The 22,025-nt window shown below is 39.3% G+C and overlaps 2 protein-coding genes across 3 annotated transcripts; one reads left to right on the plus strand and one right to left on the minus strand.

Moving 5' to 3' along the window:
* Positions 1–819: 819 nt before the first annotated feature.
* On the minus strand, positions 820–1,455 carry LOC117152409. The gene is made up of 2 exons (XM_033324130.1): positions 1,425–1,455; positions 820–1,361 (listed from the first exon to the last, which is right to left on the minus strand). Exon 2 carries the CDS (start codon positions 1,342–1,344, stop codon positions 820–822), a length of 525 nt encoding a protein of 174 aa, XP_033180021.1. The 5' UTR covers positions 1,345–1,361; positions 1,425–1,455.
* Positions 1,456–2,333: 878 nt separating this feature from the next.
* On the plus strand, positions 2,334–13,775 carry LOC100740844 (attractin-like protein 1). Of its 2 annotated transcripts, none has more exons than XM_024371675.2 (11): positions 2,334–2,720; positions 3,766–3,947; positions 4,423–4,823; positions 5,554–6,146; positions 6,778–7,261; positions 7,614–8,025; positions 8,138–8,281; positions 8,361–8,510; positions 8,615–9,002; positions 9,204–9,435; positions 10,166–13,775. In XM_024371675.2, exons 1-11 carry the CDS (start codon positions 2,476–2,478, stop codon positions 10,409–10,411), a joined length of 3,477 nt encoding a protein of 1,158 aa, XP_024227443.1. In that variant the 5' UTR covers positions 2,334–2,475; the 3' UTR covers positions 10,412–13,775. The 2 variants fall into 2 exon arrangements, with proteins under 2 accessions (XP_024227443.1, XP_024227444.1); XM_024371676.2 differs by having other exon boundaries at positions 9,219–9,435.
* The last annotated feature ends 8,250 nt before the right edge of the window (positions 13,776–22,025 follow it).

Genomic DNA, 22,025 nt, shown 5'->3' on the forward strand with positions numbered 1-22,025 from the left:
CCTAACAGCAGGCTGTGTCTTGTCATTACCTTATTCGAGACAACATGTAGGATGACAGTAAAGTCGTACCCATCGACCGTCATTACCCTTGTAAACTCGCCTCAGGTACTATTGCCAGCGGAAACAAAACCATCAAACCTAAGTTTGCAGTTTCTCAGAGGTGGTGATCCTAACCTCGCATACTCATCCGATCGTATAAACGTGAGGTCACTACCTGTATCCACTAACGAGACAAACTTGCAGCCATCTATCGACACGTCCTTCAAGTACTTTTTCCTCTCCGGTCTTGAGATTACGTAAGTCTTTACTTGTCGCGCTGTACAATTCGCCGCCACATGTCCAAACTCGTTGCATTTGAAACACTTCATACCTTTTCCTTTCTCCGGACACTTAGCGCTTAAGTGATCCGCACTGCCACAATTGAAACATCTTCTCTTATCACTCGCTGTTGGCCTCGGCTGGCTTCGCACTTCCGATCGCTTTCCTTTATCCCTTTGCACTTCCGATCGTTTTCCTTTATCCTCTTTGCGTCCCCCGAACTTTGTCTTCGCCTTCATGTCCCTCCTCATCGCTTCATACTGCTTCAGGCGTTCTTTCAGTTGTTGCATGGTCTTGGCTCCATACAACACAGCCTTGTTCGCGACCTCGTCGAGAATGCCTTGAATGATATAGCTGATTTGCGACGGTATATCGACTGTTCCCTGTCCCGCAATCTCACGCATACTGTTCATGTACTGTCGCAGACTCTCATCTGGTCTCTTCGTTCTATTTGCTAACTCCTGGTGTATCTGTTGGTCACTCACTGCGTCTTCGAACTCATCATCCCGTGAGCAGTTTCTTAGCGAAGGCTACCATGTGGATGTCTGACCACCCACACACTTTTGCCATTTCCTCGAAGTCCTCGATCCATCGACTTACACTCGGCAGACCGTCCCCGCTGAATTTCTCTAGCGAGTCCTCTACGTCTCTGAACGTTAACAGCATGCACCTAGGCTCGTCTTGCCTCGGTCGTCTTAACACTGGAGTTACCCGAACTCCGTCGTCTTGCCTATTGAGATTGCGATTTCCTGGGCCGTTAACGTCCAAACGGTCCCCAACCACGCTAATCTCATCGTCGTCGTCGTCTTCTTCTGAATCGTCGTCATTGTCATCCTCCGGATCGTCTTCTCGTGCACCGTGTTCCCGTTCTACGCGTAACGCAGCAAGCAATCGTTCTACCAGCTCGCGTTTTCTGTCCGCTAGTCTCAGCCGTCGTCTTCTCAGTTCGTCTTTTAGTTCAGATGTTCGCATCTGAACCACCTGCTCGTCGGTCAATCCTGCTTCTCCTGTATTGTAGTCAGCCATTGTTCTCAAATATCACTTTCAATATTGTAGTCAGCCGTTGTTTTCAAATACCACTTTCACGAATACAGTCACTTGAACACTTCACTTGTCACTTGGCACTCTAAATCCCGGTCGGAGCCCCCCAAAATATGTAGTAACTGATAGATTTTTAGAGTAAGGACAAGTAATGATGGTAGGTTCAAAGTTTAATGTATTTTAATAAGTGATATTCAATAACAAAAGGACCGACTACAATATCGTCGCACGTCGACTCACACTCCGCATCCGCTCAACTCGCACTCTGCTTCTCGACTGGCCCTCTGGCCGTTGCAGCATTCTTGTGTCTTTTGCTAGGCCCACCGCATACGTGTTCCGCAGACGCTCGTAGCCAGGCTCACGTAGGTCTTTTCGCGACATTGTCTGTAGTTAGCTCGACTTTTCTTAGGCCCTTCTCCCCGATACTACATGTATGATAATTATCTGTGCACGGTCTCGTCCTTATTTATTTCTCTCGGTTTTACACGCCGCTCGCTTTGTTCCCTCTTCTTCGAGTTGTATCGTTGTCGCGTGCGTGGATTGTCCGCGTGGCCATCGTCCTTGACCACGACGACGCGCGACGCATGACGCATGACACGACGCGATGCCTCGAAGAACGCGGAGATCGATAGTTCGGATGCTGCATTCTCCGCTAAACGCCCCTACTCGCCGCTTTGTCCCGACGATGATAATATTATCGTTTTATCGTATTACTATCGTGACGCGCGACTGCTCCATCTTTCGAGAATTGCCCACAGATACCGTGGTCAATCATTTATCGTCCAAGGCCGCGTAAAAAACATTTCAACGGACTTTCCAAGCCGAAAGTCCTGTGTGCGTTATAAGTTATAATAGTATAACGCACAATTATATCGTAACAAGAAAACGATATAACGTACAATTGACCAAAGGTGTGAATGTAGCGTAACGTTACGTCGATTATACATACTATCGATCGTGTTTTCATCTAGGATAGCTGCGGATTGATTCAAGGATTTTGTTATCGTTCGCAGACTGACGGAACCAACAGGAAACATTCACGATGGTATCGGCAACTACACGGCGGACGTAAAGTGTTCCTGGTTGATCGAGAGCAACCCAAACTCCACGATACGGATGCACGTGGAGCAATTCGCGACAGAATGCGGCTGGGACCACATGTACATTTACGACGGTGACAGCGTCGAGGCGCCGTTGGTTGCCGTCTTCTCCGGATTGATGCACAAAGATGGCTACCACGTACGGCGCGTGCCGGAAGTGATCGCGCGCTCCGGAACCGCGCTGCTTCACTTCTACTCGGACGTCGCGTACAACATGAGCGGCTTCAATATCAGTTACAAGATCAACGCCTGCCCTAGCAGGTGAATTATCTTCTTCTTCTTTTTCTTCTTTTTTTTTCACAAACAATTCCGTCTTCATTTTCTCTATCATCATTTCCCGATCCTTTCACACTTCCATCTTCGTTACATTATTTCCTTCCATTTGCTTCCTTCATTTTCTCCTCTAATCTTTCCACGATTTGGATTATTATGTTTTCAGGAATTTGTTCGACAACTTTGTATTTCCTTCTTCGTTTTATTTCTTTCTGCGGCAATCTTCGCATTTGTTTCGAATTTATTACGAAATGTTACTGAAAAATGTTACTGAAAAATGTTCACCGAGCAAATTTTCAGGCATTTTCGTAGGTCGTATTCCACGATCCCCGAACGTTTCGAACGAAATTTCTGAAAAAATCAATATCCATATAATAAAAAATGAATATCTAAATGTAATTATAATTTCTTAAATCATACTTTTTACTGCTTTTACGTATCTGTTTCTTTGTCTACATATAGCAAAACCTCTTTATTTACGTATATTTACGTCGAACTTTGACATACGAGAGAATAATCATGCGAGAGTTCATTGATCCTAGTGCACAGTATCTTATTAGCGTTGCCCATTCATGAATTCATTCGACGAACAAAAAGATATAAGGCTCTCTTGTTATCGCTATTGTCTTTGGTCAAGAACCAGAACCATATCTCAAATATTGCTACACACAAAGCACTGTTATTCAATTTGATTACTCGTAAAATCTGAAAATACATATTCTTTTTATGTAGTCTCATAAACGCATGAAATCTCTACGATAAAGAAACAACTATTCTCCAAATCGTTTATTCCGAATTCTTTCTTTCATTCTTTAAATATTTAACATCTTGCCACGTGTTTTTCTCATCATTGATCATTCTGTTTGCGATATTTGGCCAAGCCCGATCGGTCAAATATTTGTTCTATCCTCGTGTACAAATACGATAAGAGCGTGTGTACCGTGCCTATTAGCATCGAGATACGCTAACTTGGCTTCTTAAAGATTTGCGCAACCTACTTTCCTCGTGTGTATATAATTTTCGGTGTTCGTAGGTATTCGCACACTGACTGTTCCGGCCACGGAGTCTGCATCGACGGTGTGTGTACGTGCGATGCCACGTGGACCGGTGAAGCTTGCGAGATTCAAGTTTGTCCAAACAATTGCTCCGATAATCACGGACAGGGCGAGTGCAACCGCGAGAGCCATCACTGTGACTGCGTGCATGGTTTCAAGGGTGACATGTTTTCGTCATAAGCATTTACCGAACCATTATGAATAAAGAAATATCTTGCTTCACCATGTCCTAATCTTTGTCTTCCATGCGCAATTTAACCTTTCGATATTACTCATATTTGAATTGGCAATACAATATTACAACAGCTATCGAAAAATTCTCTTTATATTTACTCTCTTTATATTTACAATTTATATTTACAATTTATATTTTTTTATATTTACTCTCTTTATATTTACAAAATGATTAAACATTTCGTAATAATTCAATGTATATTATTCGGTACTAATACTAATAAATTAAGTACGAGTACATGTATTCAATGTCCATAATCGGTCGAATCTTTAAGACCGATAGAAATTCAACAACGATCAATTATTAGCGAATCAAGCCTGTACACAAACTCGGAAACTCGGAAACGATTAATCCCTTAATTTTGCATAAAACCATTAAAATAGACTCTCTGTACGTTCAGGTTCTGACTGCAGCCAAAGAAGCGATCGTGGATTCTGGGAAAGCGTATCCTACAAAAATTTGTCACCGGAAGGTTCGGCTAGTCATTGCTCCATCGTTTGGAAGGATTCCTTATACGTAGTCGGCGGTGAGAGCTTTCATCGCGTAAAAATGATCAACGTTTATGATTTCAATGGAAACGTCTGGGAGACCCCTCACGTCGAGGGTAAGGTTCCTCTGCCTCGGTACGCTCATTCGTGCGTACTCTTTGGCGACAAGATATTCATGTACGGTGGTGTACTGCCTAATTCTACGGTGACCAATGAGATCTGGGCGTTCGATGTGTCGGCAAAAGTCTGGGAGAACGTAACGGTGCACGATAACTTCCATAACAACAAAACCATACGTGGTGGTCCTTTAAAGGTGGTACATCTTTCCTATATCACGTCATTTCTTTCATTTTTAAATATTTCACAACAGCGTCATTGTAGACAATTGGAATATTTAATATGCAGCGATACACAACTTATATCGGAACGGCGAATTTTTTCCCTTTTCGTACAACTCTATTAGTCGCTGTTCTCCTACCGATTCCTGATCTTGTGCCTTTTTCGTTTCTTTAATTCCTCTTCGCAAACTAATATATTTCTAAATATCGCAACAATACTCGATCCTTTTATTCTTTAAACGTTATAATTTATGTTAGGTAAAGATTCTCTGCAATAGAACGTAAAATACCAGTGTACCTTTCTTCTCAGAGTAACACTCTGCCGCGCTGATTACTGCCACGCAAAAACTGTACATAAAAAGCTAAACTTTGGGATTGGGAAACCATATTTCATAATTAACAAAAGGATGCAAACCCTTTCAGTATGAATTAGATATTACCTAAAATATTCTAATATTTCGATATTATTGTACACTGTCATTTTGCTCATTTTCGCGATTAATAAAAGACTCTTACTCGGTATAAATAATATCCGAAATCTTCAAGTATCTCAATTTTCAATCGATCGATCGAGAAACGAATTCGATTACTCTGCGCAAACCTATTATCCCCATCTGAGATACGTATGTAGTTTAGCATCAAGGGGTTAAAAGTTCTTTCTCACTCAACTCGGAATACTTTTATTTAATGCCTTACTTCACACAGGTAGCCGGACATTCTGCAACCTTGGTGCACGGAAAAAAAGAAAAGATGGTGGTGATATTTGGCTATTCGCCTCAGTATGGTTACCTGAACGAAGTTCAAGAATGCTATTTGGGTACTCGTGAGTGGCAAATTGTGGAGACTGCTGGATTCCCTGTGAAGGGTGGTTATGGTCATACATCTGCCTATGATCCGTTGACGAATCTCATCTACGTGTACGGAGGATACGTATCGGAGACACAAATCACACAGGTGTTAACCAGTCGACTATACTCCTATCATCCTATTAATCGTGAATGGAGGTTGCTCACGTCAGCGCCATCGGCTCGTTTCTTTCATACGGCTGTATTCGTTTCTGGTGGCTTGATGATCGTCTTTGGCGGTAATATGCACAACGATACGCAACATTCGGACGGAACAAGATGTTATTCAGCGGATACGATAGCGTACGACGTTACGTGCGACTCGTGGCATCAGTTTTCTATGCCGAAAGAGATGACCGATCTGCCTAGGTATGGACATACTGCAACTGTATTTGAGAAGTCCATGTACATTTATGGCGGATTCGATGGACAGATGTTATCTGACATGTCAAGGTACGATCAAGGAAGGTCATCTCTCCTACTTTTATTCATTTTCTCGTATCTTTCCTACCATTCTTACTCTCCTTCGCTTATTTTACGTACTCTATATGACACGTATATTACGTTCCTGATAGAAATTACGATTTACTTTCAACAAACGGCAGGTTGTCGTTTTTTAACCAGGTTTAATTTTAACCAACAACTTTAGCTTCGATTCTTCAGCAAGGATCGTTATATAGAAATTTAATAACTTGCCATCTTCAATAGGTTTGAATGCAAAATATTTAGCGCGCCAACTGATTTTCTCACGTTATTTCGATCTGAAAACCCAGAAAAATTTCAACGCTCCACTTTTTTTTTTATAACAATTAACATAGTTTATCGGAATAAATCAGTTCTATAAATATTTAGGAATCACGTGACTTGCACTTTGCTTTTACTTTCGCTTTCGATACGTGATACGGTGTCTCAATATACGTATAACTAGCATACCGGAGAGCTAACATTCACAAGTAAATAGCTACTGTAGAAATTACTAGGCAAGAGGTTAACGTTCTTTCTATCTTTTCTCTGAGCATTTTACTCAACAGGATAGGCAAGAATCTTCGTTTACTAATATACAACATACGTATATGACCATCAGGTACACACCAGGGAACTGTGAGCACTTGATGAATCAGAATCAGTGTTTGAACGCAAGGACAGGCGTGAAGTGCGTGTGGGATAAGAGAGAGAATCGGTGTATACAGATCACTAAGATACCCCGACACGTGCTTCTTAACGACGACATGCACGACGGAATTTACATGAGGTGCCTAGACGATACGCCACCTCGTGGGATGACGTCTCACAAGGAATTATGCAAACTGCTCACAGACTGTGTGGCATGCGTACAGACTTCGTACAATTGCGTATGGTGCGGCAAGAGTTGCTCGTACGAGATTTGCCGAGACAACGCTAACGCACCTCCGACTAAGGCGATCACCGATCTGGTACAATGCGACCTTCATACTGGCATAGAGTGCTTACAATTGCACACGTGCCATGCGTGCTCCAGTAATCCACATTGCATCTGGTCTTGGTCGAACGGACCTGATCGGTGTAAGCCATACTCGAAGGCTCGAGACGTGAGTATACGAATAAAAGTTATTGCACACTAAACTTCTTACAGTCAAAATGACATTCGAAAAGTTCAACTGTCGGTACGTTTACTGCCTCAACCACGTTTCTCTTATAATCTCGTAGACAAAGTGCGACTCTTCGTTATTTATTTTGTAACCAGGATATACGTATATGCTGTGTAATGATATTTTTTCGATACGTTGGAGGTTTTGCTCGCGTGACGACGAATAAAGCGATTAACCGGATACATTTGCTAGCGCCATAATAAATTTCCTGTATGCTCTACGACACTCTACAACAATATACAACCAATATATTGTACAACAAGACAGTAAATCAATTTACGAATGTTTGCAGCAAGTGACGATTTTAAACGGAACTATTCAAGCGCAGAGGCTGTCCATAGACTCTTGTCGCAGTCCTTGCGTAGACTACACTTCCTGTAAAAATTGCACAGAGTCCGATTGCATCTGGTGTCAGAGCGAGAAGAAATGCGTGGACAAAAATGCGTATCCCGCGAGCTTCCCTTACGGGCAATGTCGCGAGTGGACTACGATCGATGCGAAATGTCGGCCGACGGAAACGGGGAAAGAATGGTGCACGTTTTATTCGTCTTGTACGACGTGCCGCTCCGATCCTGGATGTGGATGGTGTGACGATGGTTCAGGGACAGGGAAGGGACTCTGCCTGCCAGGTGGGGCTCGTGGTCCAAGCAGTAAAAGCTTGGACGCATGCCCGTTCGAACGATGGTACTTCACTAAATGCCCTGGTAAGTAAATTGTTAATGGTCACCGTGTATAGGGTGTGCACAAATTATTAAACAACATTTATACATTGTATGTATATGTATATCGATGTTCTTCAAATTACATTAATTTTAGCTTGCCAATGCAACGGGCATAGCAAGTGTCTCTCGAATAGCAGCATATGTATCCAACCGTGTGGAAATTTGACGTACGGACCTCACTGCGATAAATGCATTCCCGGCTATTACGGCAATCCACTGAATGGAGCGACTTGTCAACGTAAATTCATTCTACTCCGAGTAATATCGTTAACCCGTCAATATCGAGTAGTTCACTAAATTACATTTTCCCGTTGCAGCCTGTTTTTGTAATAATCAAGGCACGCAGTGTACCAGCGAGACGGGTAAATGTTTCTGTACAACGAAAGGCATTATCGGGGATCATTGTGAACGATGTGACGTGTCTAGCCTTTATCACGGAGATCCTACCAATAAAGGATCGTGTTTTTGTAAGTTTCTTTTAAACTATTATTTCTTCTAGTAATACCAATTTCTTTTTCTACTAATAACAATTCAGCAAAGGATTATATTGAAATTTAAATTTCTTCTACAGATGATCTGGCGATCGATTATCAATTTACGTTCAACTTAAGTAAAAAGGAGGACCGTCAATACCGAGCGATCAATTTTAAGAATTCTCCGCCAAAACCCGATATCGATGCTGAGTTTTCCATTACGTGTTCTGTATTGGCTAAAATGAACATCACCGTGAAGAGAGGGAACACGCCGGAAATACCGTTGATTCTTGGCGCGAATTGCACCACCAGCATGTACAAGCATCGATTTATCAAAGACGGTTACGGTTTCGGTAGCGAGAACAATAATACATTAACCACGTTCTACGTTTACGTGTACGACTTCCAGCCGCCTGTGTGGATTCAAATTTCCTTCTCGCAATATTCCAAACTCAACTTGCAACAGTTCTTCATAACATTTTGCACGTGAGTATTTGAAACTTCGTGTCACAGCTAGCCAAACCTGTAGACTGTCAACTGTGTGTATACGTGTTGCGTGTAGGAATTAATTACGATCAAGATCGAGAACATTGTGATTTTCTTTATTATTCTTTCTTTCTTTTTTTTCAAAATTTCCCACGCTTTTGTGTTGTCCTAAGCCTCAGGCAGTATTTACTTGTAAACTAGAGATTACATGCCTAGGTGCTTCCTCGCTCTCCTGTTGGTGGCTGCTATCCTTTGGAAGATTAAACAAAAATATGATATGTACAGAAGAAGACAGAGATTGTTCGTAGAAATGGAGCAAATGGCCAGTAGAGCGTTTAGCCAGGTTTTGGTAGAAATCGAGAGGCGGGACATCGATAATTCTGACTCCGAGCGAAACGAGTCCGAGTTAATCAATTGCCGCAAGAAGAAAAAGGTTGATATCTCACTCAGTCATTTATATTCACGAATAAAGTAATTATATAATGCACAGGCTGCTTTGCATAAATTGGACATTTATAATAACTCTTACTATCGAAGATGATACAAAATGACGAAGAGGATAAAGAAAAATGTCGATGACTGGAGTAGACTTTGTGTCTGCTCTTATTAATATCGTTAGACGCGTATCTTCCAGCTACATATATGCACTTTTTCTTATCCTTAAAAATAGTGGAATTAATTCAAATGCCCAATTTAAGCGAAACATTCTGCACGTAAATACATATAGTAATCATATAAAGGATATTGCCAAACAAGAAGGGGATATTTATAGGGTTAGTTCTAGATATCAAAGCTGCTAAAAAAAAAAAAAAAAAAAAAAAAAAAAAAAAAAAAAAAATTTCGTGAAAGTAGGACTTCGTCGTATATTTATATATATGAAATAAAACATTGATATCATTCTGTCTCCACCTTCGAATCTACCATTCTGCAAGACTTTTCAAGATTTTTCAAATAACATAGAAAATAAACGAGAATAGCGTTGGCGTCAATGTACGATTCGTCACTAGCGCCGTGGATTTCGATACTTTCGATTCTATGACGTTGCTCGCGATTCTCATTTCCCTGGTTCAAATTTATTTACGGTAGCGCAAATTTTACCGATTATTACAGTAAAAGTATGTGCGACTCGATGTTATTTGGTTTTGTTGGTGTAATATTTACAGGATGCCCCTAGTCCGATCGCGTTGGAGCCCTGTTGCGGTAACAGAGCAGCGGTCCTGTCGTTGCTAGTCAGACTGCCTACTGGCGGTGAACCTTACACGCCGGCTGGTCAGAGCGCTGGTTTAGCCGTAGCATCTGCGTTAGTTACGCTGGGTAGTCCGCGGAGGCCTTCTCAGGAATTGACGACGAAGGAACCGACAAAAACACGAAAGTCTGCCAGCCAACACCCAGATTCCACATGCATTTAGCGATAAGGGCATGAAAGTAGAGACTTTTAAAGTGGGTGACTATATGAGCCTTAGACATGTTTCTGTGATCTTGCCTTAGCGAACGGGCAGGACTGTTCAAACTCTTCGAACTCTGATAGAGTGAAGTGTGTAATTATTCATTAATTATTATTCTTAATTTTTTTTCACTTTTTCTGTTCTTTTCATTTTTGTTCGTTCCGCAACGAATGTTCGTTTCGATCCGTATTTTTCAATGTGAAAATCGCGTCCGTCATGCTCAACGGATCGGTCAGTTAAGTGGTTCTACTAGTGTATGGATTTTCGTTGTGAAACGGGGGCCGGCCGTGTTTCGTTCAGCCGATATTTGGTAAGTAAATTAGGTCCATGAATCGTAAATCCACGGCATAGCGTGTGGGCATAACACGCTTGACGGATTCGAGATTCCTTTCATCGTCATTTTAATTCTTTCGTTTCTGTCGTGACGATGTACAGTGTTGTATATAGAACTGTTCTGCGGTTTATTTTTCTTCATTTACACGTTGCGATCGAACGGAATCGAGTTCGTCCCGCGATCATCGACGTGTCTTCGAAAAGGGGGCTATAAGAATAGAGATCGAACTTTGTAATAAAGTTAATATTCAGCGCTGTCCTTTAGTTACAAGTTTCAGTGAAACCGCGGGAGTGGTGGCTGAAAAAATTATCGACAGATATCGGCGAACGAAATAATATACGTATCGAGAAATTCGATTTGCCGGATGTAGTACGGACGTGTAATTTTCGTTCTTCGTTTTTCTTGTATAGTTGTGTAAATACGTGTATGTTGTATATCCCAAGTGAAAGATCATAATCATGACACACGCGGACTGTACAGATATAAAATTGATTCGAAGGAAGAAGGAAAGAAGCGGAAAGCGAGTGACAAGGAATATATCATCTTTTGTGTATTTGTCTCTTTCTAGTAAGCGGTGAAGAATCAATTCTAAATTAACGGAAATGAATAGAGGCGTATCTTCGTATTCGGTATACCTATTTATCTATTGTGCCAAAGCATTTTTATATTGGTACCGTTATTTAAAAAAAAAAAAAAAAAAAAAGAACTGGGAGAAAAAAAGGTATTAGAACGTCATTGATGTAGATAAGAATTTTCATTAACGAACCAATTTTAATCTCGAAAGATTGTCATTAGCAGAAGCATAAAAGTCCAATTTTTGGATTTTTATGACACGGCAGAATTCATTCCTTTCATTGATTTGTCTCTATTCGTTTCCATAGAGAAAGGATTCGTTATACGATTGAAAGATACGAATCAAGAAAGTTGTCCATTTTGCGTCGAGATCTCTTTCTTTCAAATACGACAGCGTAATTTCGATCGTATAACGTCCAACATAATTTTAACGTAATAACGAAGTGCGAGGGGGAGGGGCGGAGGAAGGAGAAGAAGGATGTGGATGTTGCAATAAACTGTAAGAATCGCGGTTATTCTTCGGTCGACGATAACGGTTTTCGTTTCGCTACAAGATGGCAGTGCTGGTTGTTTCACGTACCATGCCTAAAAAGCAGCGTTCAGACGCTCGATATTGTAATCAATATTCGTATGTGTCGACTACAATATCGATCGCGCGAACGCTCCTCCTTAACCTTAAATAGGTTTAAAACAGATAGAGAACGAAAAAAGACAAACAAACGTATATGTTACGTGGCTGTGGTTTATTTTTCATTTAACTATGTATTATCGTTCTTTCATTTATATTACCGATATATACAAATTTCGTATATTTTTTGCGTGGCCAATAAACGATAGCTGCTTCCGTTCTGAAATTTAGAATGATCTCACGTTCTTACTTTCTGTTCTGAATATGGAAGCAGCTCTTACTATCACGTGTTCCATAAAAAAGAAAGAAATTATTTTGTGCATTCTGCCGTGCAAAACAGTTTCTTATAACTAACCTATAACTTAAAACTCCAGCTCCAGCACTTGCATAGCACACATAGAGAATATTTGCGTATACGCGTCGTCTATTTTAATCTCAGCTCCAATAATAGAATTTTTAATGCGCGTGCAATTATTTTATCACACTGTTCGTAATAATTACGGGATCTCCTGCTTGTTGCACGGAATAAGTACCAGAAACGAGAGAAAAATACCGAATATAGGATTATCCGTTGTAGAACTTTTTATCTAATTTTCTTTTTATTCGCGTAGTCGAGATCAGCTTCCAATGTTCAAATTTACTACGGTTAAACAGAGGATCCTGTAATTATTTTGTGCATGGTATAAGACTCGAGTACACCAAGAGTGTCGATTTAGTATTTTTAAGTTTTGGTCGAACTTTCTTTCAGAGCACCAAACATTTTTAACCAATTTCTATATTTTTTGACAGTATATCACGAACACAGCGTAAAAGTATCAGTTGCGAATCTAAGAAACATTTCAAATTTAATCGAAAACTAATATATTTTCTGTTTCTTTTATACACATCTCTACGGCTAATACCAGATTCGCCAGATATTTTGTTTCTAATGATTTCTTCTACGTTATTCTTCCCGCATCGGTGGAATTTATCAAGTTCCCGAGATTTATTCAAACTCTACCTCGACGCTATAATTTATTATTTCGCGAATGCATCCTTGTGTTAAGGATCCAACGTGTAATTCTTAAAAATAAATTTCCTAACTCCAAAATTAGTACTTTTAATCATGATTTGTTGAGTTGAATCGCGTTAAAAGGTATAGACACTGGTGAAGAATCTTTGGTGTCCGAAAACGAGGTTTAGCCTCGAACTTTTCACAAAGAATACGAGTGATGTAGGCGTTTTTTTCGTCCTTTTTTTAATTTTTTTTTTATTTTAACCGTTGTATAGCACAGGATCAAGTGCAATGCATTACGTTTTACCATGTAATACTCATCGAGTATCTTTCATTCTCTCTACTATACTCGAAGCCTCTTATTGTGAGGGTGCAACCAGACACTAGCCAATACGTTGTAGATGATTTAAATTGTGACAAAGTTACCCCTACTGTTCTCAAGAATCGCTATTACCTTATCAGAAATAGAGGATAAGAACTATTTACTCTTATCTCTTGATCGTGCTCTGGTTGCACTCGTATAGAGAATAGTGTACATTTTATTACCGTAAAGATAATTTAATTTTTTATACGACTGTTTTATTTTTGTTCTCTTTCTTTTTTCTCTCTCTCTCTCTCTCTTTCTTTCTTTTTTCTTTTTTTTTCTTTTTTAACAGAGTAATAAAAGCGGTGAACTTTCTTTGTTCTGCGCGAGAATTTAGTTGTACATAATACGAGTATAAATAACGTTACATTATATTTAATGAAAATAGGAGTACATATATTGGATAAATTGCTCAACTTTTGAGTAGATCCATCTGTATTACTTTCGACGATAGTTTTCTCTTCTACCGAACCCTTTTCTTTTTATATTTAAAAGTTAAGTTTCTGTTCACTCGAGGGGAAAGTATTTAATACAATGCCAAGAAATATACAAGATGAGAGAAATATTCGTGAAAAATCACTAGAGGACGATGCTTTGGTCGATGAATATTCTTCGCCCCCGTTCTCTTCTTTTTTATTCACTGCATTTGTCGAGCTGTCTTGATACTGCCAACCTTTGTCTATTCCTTACTTAATTTTTACGATCTATCCGTCTTCGAACGCAAAATGCCTATCATTCATTCACCCGTTTAATCGTTGGAACCTGTTGCTGCTAGGAACTTTTCTTCGGCGCGTGGTTACCAGGCAAATCTTTGTCTCGAAACTTTGTCCATGTATTGAAAGTCGAAATTGAAAACAATATTTTTTTTCTTCTAAAGCCAATATCTTTGAAAAATAATGGAGAAATTACGGATAATTACGGATTTTGCTGTGTCGTGGCTTCTACTGTACCAATTGAGAGTCAAAGACAATATAACGATAGCGAGAGAAGATCTACAAATGGTCTCGGATGCTACGACTGACTTCAAACACGCTATAGCTTCGAAAGTCACAGATGACATTCTTGATACTTGAAGCAGCAAGAGGGCTAACTACGTAGACCCTAAACTAGGACAAAATCGCACACCGTTGTTGTTCATACACGTGATCTACTCTTCTTTAATTCATCTAGAGACTTAACCCTTTATTACTACTGTAAAACGAAGATATATTTCTTTTTTAGCGATTGACATTAAACGTTTAGTTTTTATAGAAAAGAAAATCGGACATAAACGAATGACACAGGAATGCATGAAATAAGACGTGAAAAAATTAAAAGATTTTCTGAAACGCTGTTGCTCGGTTTGGTTTTTAAGTGACTCGTCAGTTCATCGATATTATCGGTTGATCGATTACGTATTATGCAAAGAAGTTTGCACTCGATAGGAGAAGCCAAGGGTTAATCGTAGTATACTAAAGAGACAGAGACCATGGGAAAGAAAGAGAAAGAACGGAATAGCGACGATTCCGAAGAACGTTGTTCGGTTAATGCGTTCATTTAATTCAGTCATAGCGTATGTAATAAACTAGACCAAATCTCTTAGATCGTTAGTCCGTAAGGACAGCCGATTATAGCGTTGGACGTACGCAGGATAAATACGATGTTTCCCAAATGCCTTCGAGTTCTCTCGAAAGTAGAAAACACAGAGATATCGTCATCGTTCAACGTCATCGTGCAATGTGTCTCGTATTGATCCTTGGACGAAAGAAACACGCGGTTTAGTGTTCAACGTTTTTAAAGGAATATCGGATGGAGAAATGGAGTGGGGAAAAATGACGTAATAGAATTATATTGATGTCCGTCGTGGGATTTTAAAGGGATTGCGAAATTTTCAAGAGACAAGATCCGTATCTAGGGCCTAGGTTATGGCGGATCTGTGCACGGTCTAGGACTCGTAGTAGCTCTTCGGGACTTTCGAGCCGAGGTCTCTAGAACGTTTAAGGCATCCAAGATACTTGGATCTACGAGAGAGCTAAACTTTGACATCTTTCAAAGTCTCTAGGATCTTTGTAATCTTCAGAATCGTTAGAATTTCTGGACTAGAATATCGCTGAGATTGGTAAGATGCTTCTAGGATAAATATGCTTTCGTTTTAAACAGAACGTCAAGGATTTCGACTACCTGTATAACTCGTGAGATTTCTATGATTTCTAGGACTTTTCTTTTTCTAATAATCGTTGTTAATTAAGGATCTCTAGGATTTCTAAAACTTGTAGGACCTTTAACCCGTTGCTAAAGCTCTTATTATCCTTGAAACGTCCTCTAGCAACATAAAGATATCTCTGGGATTTCTTTCCAACATCTCTAGAATTTTTACATTGTCGAGAGAACCTAGCTATATGTAAATACGCGCATTTAGATCCTTGAAAATTGAAAAGACGACGCGACATCGATATATTATAAACACGATTGTTCGTCCGTTACAGGAACAGGATAAGGAACAAATAATTCATATTCATTTACCATATTCCATGTTTTCTTCCTCCCCTTTTTATTCTCTTTCGATGATGATCGACGAGATTGATACAAGAATTTTTATTCGTAAGCTCGCGGTCCAGCCTCGAACCGAGTTTGGCGTTTAACGTTTAAGAATACTTAACTTAACGTGTAAGTACGATAGGTAGGTAGGTAGGTAGATAGGTAGGTAGGTATATTACAATAACGAGTATAGCTTGCAACAACAATTTTTCTAGGACACAATTGAAAATATTTATTTTTATTCAATCGTAAGCGTAAGGGTACTGTTTGATAAAACGACAAAAAAAAATTAAACGAAATAGAATGAAATAAAAGAAAGAAAGAAATAAACGAAAGAAAAAACGGTGAAACATTATTAATTGTAAGAGGGAGAAAGCGAGAATGCGGTAGCGAGTATACGTTAAAATAAAAGTATATACGTAATACTGTGCAAAAGTCCAGAAATCTAGAGACCATCCGTTAAACGAAAATGTTTCAGCGATATTTTATTAGAAATTGTCAGACATCCATGACTTTTCGATTAAATCGTAAAAGAAGAAAAAATGTTGTCATTGTTAATTAGTCAAGCAGATAATAATTTTCTGCGGCAATAGTTGTTCGCGTAACAAATATCTCAAAAATGTACATTTCTCTGTCTTGTTATTCTTCGATATGTAAATTAAAATAGATAGCGTAGGACTTTTGCAGGGTATTTTATTTCTAGAATTTTTCGCGTGTACAGCTCCGTTTAAATCATCGTACACACATACATAAATTAACGAACGGAGAAACGAACACACCTACGACAACACATAGAGGATAAGAGAATCGTTACTCTTAAAACACGTGTGCTCGGCGTTCCTGTATATGTACGTGTATGTTGCGCGTATGATAATTGAGTCGGCGATACAGATTGTGTGCAGGATGTTATCATTGCCTTGTTGTCATAGTTCTCATTAACGTCATCTGTTAGGAAGAGAGGAAGCACTCCAATTGTCAGAGTTCAGGGTCTTACTGGCGTTGTAAGTGGAAATGACCCGTCACTAGTCCGACACTATCGTCCTCTCTCTCTGCATACGTTTCGAAGAATATACATACATACGTATATCGAATATTTTGAAATTATTTTATAGCGTTTTCAAATACATACAACTGTCGTAAAATATACATATGTATTTACATACTGTTTTTTTATGTTAGATAAAATGCTAATAAATTTATTTATCGTATACCAGCATTTTGATATATTTTAATTCGTGGAAAATTGGTAAGGCAAAGCGGAACAACCGCGAAGAATTTCCGTCTGTATTGTTAAATCGTATTGTTACATTTTATTTCAAAGTTCCAGTTTTCCAGACACGTATATCTTTATTCTAAAATTCGGATAAACTTTGTCTCAAAGTTCTAGGTAAGGTACTTTCTCTTATTTTAAAATTCTATCCCAAAAAGGGAATATAAATGATTAACTTTTTCATCAATCGGGAATTCAAGTGCGGCTACACACGGATCGACTGGCGAGAAATTTTAGTCAAACCACATCTACGTTAGGCAGCCACGGTTGAAACGATCAAGCCGTATAACCAAAAATAGAAGAATGCGCTATTTTTAGTCGGCGGACTATACAAGTTTTGAATAATTTCAAAGTTGCCTAATGTAAACGAGATTAAGTCGTTCCATGCGATAGGAAAAATTTGGTCGACCAGCCGACTCGACCAATTGCGCAACCAACTGTCCGATCAATTTAGTTGACCCGTGCGTGTCCGCTCTAAGATTGCAACGATACGAGCCTCGATCAAAGTCAACAACAGCGTCGTATCAGAGAGATTAAGCGGTTAAAGTTAAGGAAATAAAATTACACCATTTCCATTCGCTATATATTATCACACTCTATATTTCAAGTTATATATTTTCTTTTCCCAAAATTGTAATCTACCAAAAGTTATCGAATTTTCTCTCTACGGTGACGTTAAAGAGAGCAAATTGCAAACTTTGAACTCTCTATATTATTCGATTTTGCTTTAAATTTTTATTCGACGTATCTTTCAGAAAAATCTTTATTTACCAAAGATTCTCTCATCTTCCCTTCCAAAAAAAAGAAAAAAGAAAAGAAAAGAAAAGTTTATCAATGATTCAGAACAAACAGTTAGTTTTCTTTTATTCGGCTGTAGAAATCGTTCCTTTGACATTTGGAGTCTTCCGAGAACCGTCTGTTAAAATCACACGAGCTTGATTACGATTGTTCTTGTCTTATATGTACGTGTCTTGTCATTCGTATGTACATACATATAGAAGTAATCGAAATCTATTTGCGGCGTTCAGTCGAGACGGCAAGAATGGCTTCCGTGTACTATATTTAGTCTACGATCAATTCCCTCTTTCTTTTTTATTCCCTCTTCGTCTAATTTACTAGTGCGCATATGCAAAAAAAAAAAAGTGGATCAATTCCTCTTCGTGAAAAATGTAAAGAACGAAAACGAAGCTTCGTATCGTATCGATCGTTTACCGGTTATGGGAGGATCGACGGCAGATTTCACGTTATTCGACGAATTTGTATACTCGTTTTGTTTGCTGAAAAAAATGTGTCAAATAAAAGAATAATCTCTTGATAAACGACTCGATCGAAATTTGCGTTCTGATTCGTGCGTCGTCGCGTTCTTGCCCTCTTTTTCATTGTTCAACTGAATATTCTATCGCTCTAATCGCGCCACATGCCCTTTGCAACGTGAAGGAAAATACAATAATCAAAGAAAATTGAAAATCGTTCGGTCGTTGGATCTAAAGAACAATGACGTATACACCGTATACACCGTACATCTATCTTTATATACATACCTATCTATGGGGAATTTAAAAGTGTAAAAACGATATACAGTACTCTCTATGACATTTAACCTTTTAAACCTTTTACTCTCGATTCGCTGTAACAAATTATTAGCTAACCAAACGATAAAGGTGCCATTTCTTAATTAAATTAATTAAAGGTCGTTCATTTTTTACGAAACATGTTGCGATTTTAGCGCGTTATGTTTGCCTCGTAATCGCTTGAATAATAAGAATATCACAAAAAAACTATTTTCATCTCGATTGAAAAAGGATCACGATCAAGCCTCTGTCTTATATGGGCACGGTTCAACCGTCCAAAATGTGCACGCCTGTGTAAGAAACAGCTAGTAATAAATTTATACATACTTTTACCGCTTATCGCTTAAACTCAACGAGCCTCTCATTTCAAATATCATAAACACGAACACGAAATGATTTTTCACCTTTGCTTTTCGAGACATACATTAACGAGGTATCACACATGGCGAAACTGTAACGGCGCAGTTACGTTTTGTTTCGTTTTTGCAACTAAACTTCTAGACGAAAGAACGTTACTATTACGGAGTCAACGGATTAAGAGACGAAAGGAACAAATACCAGCTTAACTCCGTTTCTTCGCTTATCTTTCAGAAATATACGAATGTACGTAAAAACGCGTGACCTAACACGTTATACGTATATCAAATTTTTCAAAACCTTGGAAAGAAAGATCAAAACGTTTCTTTTACGGAGATCAACAGGAGAATTGCCAATGTGGTTCGATGACGATACTTTTTCAAACAGTAGCAAACGTCATTTTTTTCAGTGGAACTCTACGAGAAAGAGAAAAGGCACGTATCACGCTCGTATTTTTGCGCTGAAAATTTCAACGAAGATAGGCGAAAGGGAAAGCGAAAGAGAAATTGTATTGTAGATTATTAACATGTACGAGTGTGAATGTAGGAGCGGAATAAAATGTATTGTATTATATTAAACGAGACAGATATTGTTTAAATAAAGTTGATATACATAAAGTTTCTTCGTTAAAATTCGTTAATTTATTCATCGCTGTATTATCCTATCTATGTGTATACGATTATATGCGTATACGTACATGCGTATATGATGATTCTTCCATACTTTAGCGTGGTCGTATCTCTGTTTGGTCTCGTAAGATTCGTAGAAAAAGCTAGCTAAATCGAGAAGTTTAGCATGGTATCGCGAATTCCTCTTTTCCACCTCTATGCTCCTCTCTTTTGCAAAAACAAGTAGCAGAGACGATTCGACGTTAACCAGGGCATCGAAACGAGCGAGAACAAAGGGTTTTAATAAAATGTCGACTTGAAACGCGTATGTGGTACGGTAGTTGGAGGAACAGGATATTAAGCCATCCGCGACAGAACGGTGAGCGAAAAAGGGATGCAGTTGCTCGCCGAGATAGCTTATACTGGCTGTCCTATCTTCTTCCTTTCATCTTGCGACAGTTTTCATTCCACAAATGGACGTGGCACGCGCGTCTTTTCAGACACGAGAATCAAAACCGCTACACGCCATCCAGATCAAACAGAATCGAATTAAAAGAAACCGGGGTCCGTTTCTCGACAGACCTTCCGTCATGAATATCGACGAGTACCGGATATAAAATAGGATTCTGTGGATTATGTGGATTTTGAAACTCCGCGTTACGGGGAAAATCGATTTCTAACCAACTGGCTAATTTTAAAGTTTCGTTCCCGATGTTTTGCGTCGGATTCGAACCTTTTGCGAGAGAAACGGCAAATATGGTACGTCGGATCGTTGTGTCAATCTATGCTAGAAAATTACCAAGTTTAGAAAATTCGGTATAATTACGCGTTCTATGGAAGCTTCTGTAGAAACCGAGAATTCGAAAGATAAGCGAGCTTAGTTATTACCTTACGAATTACCTTAACTAATTTTCTCGTAAAGCACTATCGATCGCGATTGGGAACAATATCTGTCGATAAAATAATTCTTTGCATAAATCCGATAAAATATTTAGGAAATTATAATTTTATAGAAATCGAGGTTCCTTACGCGTTCATAGTTCAATTCAACCGATCAACCGTGTCAAACAGAACTCGACAATTTTTGTTGGCAGTTTGCTCATCCCGACGGTTTACTTGGCGAACCCGTTTGTCGACAACTATGATATATACTGAAACGAGAGGAAAAACGGGGCGAAAAGTAAAGAACAAAAATTTGGTATACAACGGCTCTGTTATCCGAAGGATTACACGAAAAATTACCAACGAACGAGAGCCGAGAGTTCAGCGCGGAACTCAAATATTTTCTCGACCTTAAAGAAAAAGCAACCGCGAGACGCTGAACGAGCGATATCCGGAAACTCGTTTTTTCGCGTCGTGCGTGGCCGCGCGGAGTCGAGCATAGAATCGACTATGTTCTTTTTTTTCCAATTTATTTTATTCTTGGATTACTTTACCGCCAGTAACTGGTCTGTCTGTATCGCGGCGACGGGAGCAACTTTTCCTTTAAGAAAAGTTAGCCTCGTCGATGTTCGTCTTTTTCCAGCAATACGGAACAATACCGTGGCGCTCGCGTCTCTAGTTTCCGTTAAATGCGTTTCCAGTTTTTCTAATAAAATATTGATCGTGTTATAACATAAATATATTAGTACGAGTGCCTCTGGCGAGTAAATTGTCGATGGAGTAGGCGGTGAAAACAGCTTGGTCGTGGTAGATGTTGCAAAGTCGAAGATTCCTCGGCAAGCCAACTCGAACAGAAGGTATCCGAGATGCAATCGTTTACCTAGCAAACAAGAAGCCACAGTTTCTAGTTATCGAACGCCTCGTAAACTCCCGGATGATTTGCAGCGGTGCCAGCTAACTCGCGAAATTCTCGTAATTAGAATTTGCGAATCTCTGCACCCTGCCACCACGCACCGCACCGTTAGTAATTGGGGTAAACATCGAGTCTTTCCGAGCGAACCAAATAAGTTGCTCGAGTAGCGGTGGTCGATTTTCCAAGGCTGCAATCGCATGCAATCGCATGCAATTGCATGGGAAATTGATTCTTTTACAAACCAACGTTTTTGTTCTTTATTAGTCGATTCAATGATATATCGATCGAATTACCTAATTTTCCTTAATTAAGCCGAAATTTATAAAGCCAACGTTATCGATACAACATCACGTTTATTAATTGGCCGTATTTTCCCTTTTATTTTCATCGTTACGGAATGTCAGCTTATCGCCAAAACACTTTACGTTTAATTTCGTAGTCGTCGAATTTCCAGCGAATTTCCATACGATATTACTGGGTAAGTTTAAAGCGGCAGGTATTTAGAAATTATTCCTGTTATCGCGTATACTTGGTCCGATTGTTGCGACAGGAATAGAAAATTTCATC

Source organism: Bombus impatiens, unplaced genomic scaffold (assembly GCF_000188095.3).
Source record: "Bombus impatiens unplaced genomic scaffold, BIMP_2.2 scf_1493, whole genome shotgun sequence".
Lineage (NCBI taxonomy): Eukaryota > Metazoa > Arthropoda > Insecta > Hymenoptera > Apidae > Bombus > Bombus impatiens.